This window comes from Camelina sativa, chromosome 4 (assembly GCF_000633955.1).
Source record: "Camelina sativa cultivar DH55 chromosome 4, Cs, whole genome shotgun sequence".
Lineage (NCBI taxonomy): Eukaryota > Viridiplantae > Streptophyta > Magnoliopsida > Brassicales > Brassicaceae > Camelina > Camelina sativa.
The window spans coordinates 15,689,668-15,699,309 of record NC_025688.1 but is presented as its reverse complement, the minus strand read 5'-3'; the positions used below and the strand labels follow the sequence as shown (position 1 = coordinate 15,699,309).

General features: G+C 28.3%; 1 protein-coding gene across 1 annotated transcript in view; it reads left to right on the top strand.

Moving 5' to 3' along the window:
- The window catches only part of LOC104780690 (bidirectional sugar transporter SWEET11-like), a 9,390-nt gene continuing 8,370 nt past the window's right edge, over positions 8,623-9,642 (top strand). Inside the window, exons 1-3 of the mRNA XM_010505213.2 lie at positions 8,623-8,794; positions 8,935-8,971; positions 9,090-9,205. Of these exons, the coding sequence (XP_010503515.1) occupies positions 8,743-8,794; positions 8,935-8,971; positions 9,090-9,205 (205 nt within the window). The 5' untranslated portion in view covers positions 8,623-8,742. The remainder of the gene's footprint in view (positions 8,795-8,934; positions 8,972-9,089; positions 9,206-9,642) is intronic.

Below are 9,642 nucleotides of genomic sequence, written 5' to 3'. Positions count from 1 at the left end.
AAAAAAAAATATGATACGTTTTCGCATTAGTCTTGGTTATAGAAATATTTCCTTGATTATTAGGAAAACAGCAAAATTAGCATTGCTTCATCTAGCTCTTTTTGCTTCAACATTGGGATTGAGTGGAAAGAACAGAAAAATTATCATACTTTTAAACTGTAGTGACTTATTAGTAGATCGATTATACAGGACAAATTGTTTTAAAAATGTTACTTACCTAGTTATCATTACCCTAGTTATTACCACTTAATTAATTATGTGAATGTTTGACATTAGCATGACAAAGAAATCAGAGGTGTCACAGAATTATATGATTGCTTGGAACAACGTGGCGGTTTGATTATGATATAACAATGCATGGGTTAATCATTTGTTCATTACGTGGTTGCTTTTACGATACATATGTACGTTCCAGTGGATTTGTGGATGCATCAAAAGTTTCTAAAGAATAGCCAAACAACGTATATTTCCAATAAAAGAATACCACAACGGTTTTAGCAGGCGGTCATAGAAGCTTCACAATTTCAATTTTTATTTTTTTTGGGCAAATTTCATAAGTTACAAAGTTTATTGCATAAAACCTGCAGCTTTCCTTAAACAAATTTTAACTTTTTTTTTTTTGTGACAACAAACAGATTTTAACCTTAAAAATGCGTTATATCTAGAAAGACTTCTTATAATTTAAAATCACGTAACAATGTTACGTACGTACTAATCGCCTTCAAATCACGTTCTTAAATTTTTGTAAGTCGTTCGAATTCTTATTTAATAATTGGGTTTTAATTTTGTTAAAGACAATTAACAAAACAAAAAAAAATACAAAAAGCTTAATTAGGGTAATTATCTGATCACATATCTTATGTGTAGTTAAGGTTATTTGGTCCTTTTTCTTATTTTAACTTGTGGTATAATTTTGGAAAACATAAACACGAGATTTTATGAAATTATTCAAAAATAAATACGATCAGTTATTTGTTTCTTGGTAGTTAAATTTTATTTATGGTCGCTATATTTCTTGTAATTCATGTTTTTATATACACATGATTTGGAAAATTTGAAAGATATTATTAGATGAGGACTAGCCCACTACATTTTTAATTAATGTAGCAGAATATCTACAATCACAAATAATAACAATTCTAAATATTGCATGAATTATCTTAGAATATAAAAAGACTTTAAAAGGAACTGTGGTGTGTGACCTTTCTTTAAAGCAATGGCTCAAGTTGTATAAACTATCCAAGTGGTGCTTGGATGGTGGAGGAGGTTGGAATTTGGAAACGTAACCAATTATGGGACTACGATTTCTCATTTTGCTTCTTTTTTTGTTTTTGCGTATGTATTAATCGTACATCTAGTTATATAATTACATATGCGTAAAATGGCACAAGCTCAAACCAAATAATTAAAGAAAATATGAAAGTCTAAGTGGCTTACCTTAAATTCGAATACATAAATATATCTAATGATACTAATTTTGTTAGTCTGGTATTCAGTCCAGATAAGCTGTATATAAAATATGTTTTTCTTAAGAATTGTCAAGTGATAACGAAAATGGTTTGGTACTGTTAATTTAATTCCTTATATATGTGTATATATATATATATTGTTAAGTGTATGAAACATATATCAAGTAAACTAATGTTTATTATAACTATAATTAAAAGAGAATTGCTATACATATCGTTTAAAATATATTTTAAATTAGTTATTATAGAATTTGTCTTAAAATCAGGTTCTTGTTTTCCCTTAAATATATATATATATATATATATATATATATGATGTGCATGTATTTTAGCAGTTTTATTTTAATTCGCTAATGCATTTGCTTATAGTTCGCTAATATGATTACGATGATTGAAACATAGCTATGAGATTTGACGAGTCTGGTGACTCAGGTGGTTAACCACATAGAAAGGAAAAGACAAATAAGAATTTGGTTTTAGCTTTTCTTTAAATTAATCTAAAACGAAGAAACAATATGTATACCGAAATAACGGAATTGTTGTCACTTACTTGTTGTTTGTAGTGGGAACGTCAGATAATTAGAGAGAAAAAAACATCTAGGAGAATCTTATTTCTTTGTCGTCACAGTACATTGACCACTATTGAGAAAAATAGTGTATTTAACCTTAAATTTTAGTTAATATATACTATGTGTCTAAAGATCGATTGAAAGCTAAACAATAATATATAGAGGTCACACTAGCTAGATTATGTCATTTGGGTTTTATACACTCATATATAACATGTTCATTGTCACAAGAATCCATTACGTAAACCTATCTCATATAATTAAGCAAGTAAACAGTAAACTCAGTTTACAAGCCTCCTATTGGATTAAACTGAATAATAAAACCAGACCAACATTGAAGCAATATAATTATAATTGTTTTTAAAAAAATTAAAAACACATGCGAGTAGATGAATTCACCAATTAAAAATTTAAAATCATAGTCATCTTGTTGACAAAAAAAAAAAAAATAGTCATCTTCATATTAGATTACAGTATTTATAAAAAAGCCTCTATACCGGACTAAACTCGCTCATGTTATTTGGTTCGTGCATATTCATATATATAATCTAAACTATTAAATCTCGAAAAGCATAGTATTATTTTATATTTCAGATTGAATCAAAAGTCCGATTAGATATATAGGACAAAGCTATTTAGTGGCCGAATAATAGACATAGCTAATTTAAGTAGTGACTCAATCAATTATTGCATTTTTAATATATTTGTATGTAACCCCATCATATATATTAACATAAGGACGAATTTCTCCTTACCCATAAGTTATATTTTACTTACATCTTTTTCTTTCACATATATAAATACTGAAAAAAAAAATCAACATATCTCGCATCATAAGATTGTTACATACTCGAGACGTTTATCAATGAATCGTTTTCCAAATATGCTCTTAAGAAAATATATACTGTACACTGATCACGAATAATATAGATGAATGAAAAAATAATTTATATCCATTGACTTTGGTCAAAGCATTCATCTACATAAGAAAATATCTTCCCTTTTTCGGATAAATGACACATGTCTTGCAAACATCAAAGGTGGAAAATAAAGTTGTTGTACACCATCGCGGTATAAACTGTATGATAATGGTAATGAGAAATAGTATGGAGTTCAAAGGTATAACTTTAATAATGTATTGTACCTGTAAAAAAGTGGTAAAAGTATTTGTATTAAAATTTAATTAAGAATGTTTTGTAAGTGAATATCCCAAAATTATATCAGTTATATTCAGCGTACCATGCCGTTTCTTTCCAATCGAAAGATATGATGATGATAATGTAAATGTTATATATGCTGTAATTTAATTTTACTCTTTTAGAAAGGAGATAATAAACGTTTTTATTGTGTACAATCGTTCATTGGATCACCATTCAGATTCGCAGCTTATCTGATAGAATTTTTTTTTTTTTAAAAAGAGAGCATAACTAATACTAGATCGCATTAAACCCATTTTTAAAAAACTAACTAATCAAACTCTTAAACTAAGTAACCAGCCATTTTTATTGATTCCAATATTCATACCAAAGTGGCAAATGATCATATGCTATTGACTTGGGAACGTTAAAAACCAATGCGATAAGAAAAAAAACCTTCCTTTTATGTGTCCGTCCATATCCCATGTACAACTATACAAGTACGACAAAGCAAAGGTGGTTACGCACACATCTACCGGCAAACAGAAGAAAAAGGTTTATACGTATTATTGGCACTGTATAAAGTTTTCCACTTGTAATGCAAACAGAGCTTTCTACCTCTAATGCGCGCGTGACGTCCACACGCATCGGAGAGGTCTGACGTATTGAAAATGATCTTACTTTCTTCTTCTTCTTCTTCTTCTTTTTTTTTTTTTTTTTTTTTTTTTTTTTTTTTTTTTTTTTTTTTTTTTTTTTTTTTTTTTTTTTTTTTTTTTTTTTTNTTATGTTTCTCCGACACAAATTTTGATTAAGCTTTCGTTTCAAACTATTTACTGTAACAGAACATTAAAATAAAGTAAAATAGGATCCGAAGGTGTAATTAGTTACAACTTACAAGAAATTGCATGATTCAAGATTTGTTTATTACAACAGAAATCGTGATTCACATTTAATTAATTTAGTTTAGAGATTACCAATTACTAATTTATTGTCGGTCAGATTGGTTACACCTTCAACGAATGTATAGTATAAAGTAAATTATGCACATGTAACTAGAGATTTGCTACTAATTAATTTAGGTCTATAGATGATTACATCATTGAACAACTAATGGTTGTTTTGAAGGAAAAAAATAAAAATATCATATCGCAATTTCCAAAACAATAAGTAAGAAAAAGTTTATGCTCTATGCATGTAAATTGAACTAACCTAAAACGGCCTAAACACTTTACAAAATGGTAACCATGTGAGACCTATTGACGCAGTAAAACTAGCTAGTAGTTCAATTTCATTAAGCTAATGATTGGTTGTAAGATATTTATCAATATTTAGTCTCTAAATAAATCCTTTTTTAGTTAAAAATCTGATCAAAGATCAATTAAAATCTAATGCGTACTCAACCACGATCTAATGATATCGTTATAACACTTCAGGATTGAATCCATAAAGATCAAACAATCGCACTATAAAATTATGAAGATTAAATATAGCTAAGACTAGGCTTGGGCATTTGGGTGTTCGGATCGGGTTCAGGTTCGGGTAATTCAGATTTACTAATATAGGATCTGAACAGGTGTTCATATAATTTTGGGTCGGTTCAGGTTCGGCTCCTATCGGGTTCGGGTTATTTGGGTATTGACTTTAAGAAACATGTAATGTATCAAAAATATATTCGGTTATGGATAGTACCTACTCGAACATATCCAAAGTACCCACAAAAACCTGAAATGTACCAAAAAAACCTGAAATATAACTGTACAAACAGTTGTATAATCTAACAATTTCAACAAAAAACAGTGAACTAAATCTTAAACAAATGAAACTGAGCATACCATGAAATCTTAAACAAATGAAACTGAGCATACCATGTCTCGCAAAACAATTCATATGTGATAGTGTGATATCGTGTATAATTGTTCTCGGGTATAAACAGGTATCTTTGGTTCCTCGGGTTCGGTTCGGGTAATATCCGATACCTGTGATTATTTGAAAACGAAAACCTATTGGTTATTTAGACAGAATTGGTTCGGATCGGGTTCGGGTATTTTCAGGTTGGGTTCGGGTCGATTCCTCGGGTTCGGTTTATTTGCCCAGGCCTAGCTAAGACAAAAGAAAGGTTTGTGATGAAAGTCAATACCAAAAATTGTAAATAAAAAAGTGTTTAAATCAATCAACAAAAAGCATTGGACACAGGGAATCATCAGAGAAATATGATAACAAATGCAATTAATTAGATGGAATGCATTAAGGAATGTTTTTGAACTCAAATCACTTGTGTAAAGCTAACTCGCTCCCACAGTGTTAACTATCTATGCAATGAACTTTCTAAATCCTAAACTCTCGTTTGAAATCTAATGCAATTAATTAGATAGAATGCATTAACAAGGTTCAAGTTTGATATGTTCACAAAGTGTCTTAACTTCAACTCCCGTTGGTTAAGAATCACTTTGATTACCTTTGTTATTTTCAGGAAATTCAACAACACTTTCGATACCCAGATGGAATAATCCTAAGAACAAAAACTAGGTAGCTAATCTAGTTCGAGCAATAAGAAAAACAAATATGAAGAACAACAAAATCAATTCCAATGTAACAGCCTAACATCAATTAATCATAAACACAGATACATTGATATCTAAAAAATGTACTAGAATGACAAGTATATAATTACATTTTGTGAATGATTAATTTATTATGTCGTCCCATGTGTAGTATACCAGCTGAAAACTAGTATTTATACATCTATCACGTTTTACTTTTATATAATAATAAAAATCGTCAAAGAGTTTTACTTTCTCTTAACTCAAAAGGATTTGAAAAGATTAAAAGAGTATTCAACTACGATATAAAATACAAATTTAATAGGATTTAAATAGAGAATATTTTGACAAAAAAATTACTATAGTTTCAACAACAACGAAAAGAAGAGCTCCTACATATGTGTAATATAAAGAAAGATTATATATATATTATTTATTTCAATGATATATACTTTTGTGCTAAAATTCTTCGTCTAATACCAATTATATTCCATACAAACAGCAATTACTAAGCTCATCTTATCCACCTCAATTAATGACAATGATCCGGTTAGTCTCTGTTTAATCTGATTATTTTCTTTATAATCTAATTTAATTTTGTATATATCGATTATTTTAAAAGCTAAATATTAATCAGAAATTTATTTTTGTTATTTAGACATTTATATTGAGAGTTTGTGATGTACAACCATAACTAATGTACAAACTTTTAATTAAAATTATAAAATTTTGTTTTACAAATACGTTATTATGTGTTTACTATAATTTTAAAACAATAATTTTATATATTATTTGATTGTTTTTTTTCTATTAACATAGATAAAACTATATATATTTAATATCATATATTCTTATTTTATTATTTATTTATTTAAATAGTCCTAAAACTAATTTAGATTCATCTTTGCTTAGTGTTCAATTTTGTTGCTAGACGCTAAGTCTATCACAAACGTCCTAACTAGTTCAATTTTTTCGCTAGACGCTAAGTCTATCACAAACGTCTGATTAGTTCCTAACGGTTCTTTTAAACAAGAGTATGGACAAAATAATAATGATTGAGAAACGGCTAATTATTTTTTTGTTCCATAAAGAAACATGAATATCAGGATTAAAAAGAGCTAAAGTGAAAACAGCATAATATTTGACATACAGTGTCACGTGAACTAATTTGCTTAGTAACGTAAATGTAGTGAGAACTTTGCAAATCTCACTCTCTTTTAAGATCTAAAGCAAATTCCAGATTGTCGTAATATTTTGTTGATGTATAGAGAACAACTAGCTAGTGGAATGATAATATTGTTATCTATATAGTGTATTTATTTATATAGTTGTATATTCATATACAATTAAACGTACATAAAACTTATGAAATATAATTTTTCCGCAACATGCCAAATTGTTTTCCGCAAAGTATATAAGCATTCATTTTGATCATTTGTGATTACTAGGTTGGTTTAAATTAGTAACTCTACGAAATGATGTATATGTGCGTATAATAAGCAATATCTTCTATATAATAAAACAGAAGTACACAACATTGTTTAAGTTGAATTTTTAAAAACAAATATAAATGATTCAATATATAAAATATTAAATTTTTATTAATATTATTCTTTAAAAATAATATCTATTGAATTAAAAAATTTACTGAGTAACGGGTCAAAATTTGAATATTTAAATTCAATTTCATACTTTTTTGTTGAATTTTATAATTTTATATAATATAATAAACTTTAAATAATTTAGTTTGAAATATTTTTAAAATATTAAAACTTGATATTAAAGTTAGAAACTATAAACACTCTAAATTGGTTTGTTATAGCAATGTCAATAATATGTCACTATAATATGAAAGAATTTTAAAAAAAAATCAAGTATATTAAAACAAAAAGTATAACAATATATTAAATTACTCATAATATAATAACTCACTTTTTAAAAAACAAATTCACAAAATTATGTCTTATAATGACATTCAAGTCATGAGATAGAATATACATTATTCAAAGAACTTCACGTACATAAACCAATACAACATATTAAAATTTTATTTTAAAATAGAAAATATACAAAAGTTTGTATAAAATAAAATTTAACCATTGTTATAGCACGGTACTTATCTAGAATCATTAACAATATAAAACTTACAAAATAAATGTCTTTTTCAAGTCATCATATTTAGCATATAATTTTATTGCATAATATTTTATCCAAAAAAACTTTTAAAAATTATCACATAAATTATATTTTATATAAAAAGTTACAATGTAAATAAAATGAATTTTAACCCGTGCTCTAGCACGGATCTTAATCTAGTATGTAGAATAATTTAAATGACTTAATCTTAAAGAAAAAAATATCAAACGACCAAAGTTACCGAATAACGTACATAAGTATATTTAATATATTATGTAAATATGTAAGAAAGTTGGTCAAAAACCACAAAATCGTACAATAATTAGGTCATTATTTATGTCATTCTCCAATTTTTCAATCATACTACATGGGTGTATATACGGATCATAGGTAGAATCTAGACATAATCCTCAAAAAAAGAGCTTGCCTAAACTGAGATTGACAAGCATTATGATTTTTATGAATATAACTAATTATGTATTATCTCTTAAGCTAAACCCCAAAAAAGGTTATGTTGATAACTGAATTGTTTTCTGTACGTCAAAATGTATGTAATTTGGTAATGGTTTAGCGTGTGAATTATTGTTGTAGGTCTTTTATTTGTTATAAAACTACAATGACACTAAGCTTTTTTAATTATCTCTTTTTTCAAAAGTATTCAAAAATATTATTGTTCACACAAAACATTTCTTCTTTTTCCATCTCTCCCACACACACCCCATTCCTCTCTTTAGCCCTAACCCCCTATATATACGTGAAGTCCCCGAAACACTAAGCTCGTGCCATAAGCTTTTATATTAAGAGAAAACACTTACAAATCTAAGTGTCACCTCTCTTCTTCTTCTCATATAGAAAACCTTAAACTTGTTTATATATATACCAAAAGAGAAGCATGACTCTCCTCAACACCGAAAATACATGGGCCTTCGTCTTTGGCTTGCTTGGTATGATACTAACGTTGCGTTCATTTCTTATATGTGGATATTTTTGATCAAGTTCTGCAACCGTACCCTTTTCTAAATTCTAGAGATTGGATATCGATTTACTAATACCATATTTTGCTATATATTTGCATAATTTTCAGGCAATGTCATCTCCTTCGCCGTGTTCCTCTCTCCTGTGTAAGTAACATATATATATAAATCAGCACATACATTTATATAAATAAATATGTACGTTACATCAATATATACTCCCTTATAATTGAGTAATTAATATTTAGATTTATTTTGGATGCAGGCCAACATTCTATAGAATTTGGAAGAAGAAGACAACAGAAGGGTTCCAATCTCTTCCTTATGTTGTGGCGCTCTTCAGTGCAACGCTTTGGCTTTATTATGCGACACAGAAGAAAGATGTCTTCCTCCTCGTCACTATTAACGCCTTTGGATGCTTCATCGAAACCATCTACATCTCTATGTTCCTTGCCTACGCTCCCAAGCCAGCCCGGGTACGTAAAAAAATCCTCAGCTCCTCGTATATGTCAACATGCATGTGGTTAAAAAATCAAATGACGTCGCTAAAGAAAACATTTCTTAATGGATGCTGCAGATGTTGACAGTGAAGATATTACTTCTTATGAACTTTGGAGGATTCTGTATCATCCTCCTTATCTGCCAGTTCTTGGTAAAAGGAGCAACACGTGCTAAGATTATCGGAGGGATCTGTGTTGGATTCTCTGTTTGTGTTTTCGCCGCCCCTCTAAGCATAATCGTAAGTACTAATTAATTAAGAGGCCATTAAACTGTGATTTAGTTTCAATGATTAACATATATTTTTGTTTAAAATATAG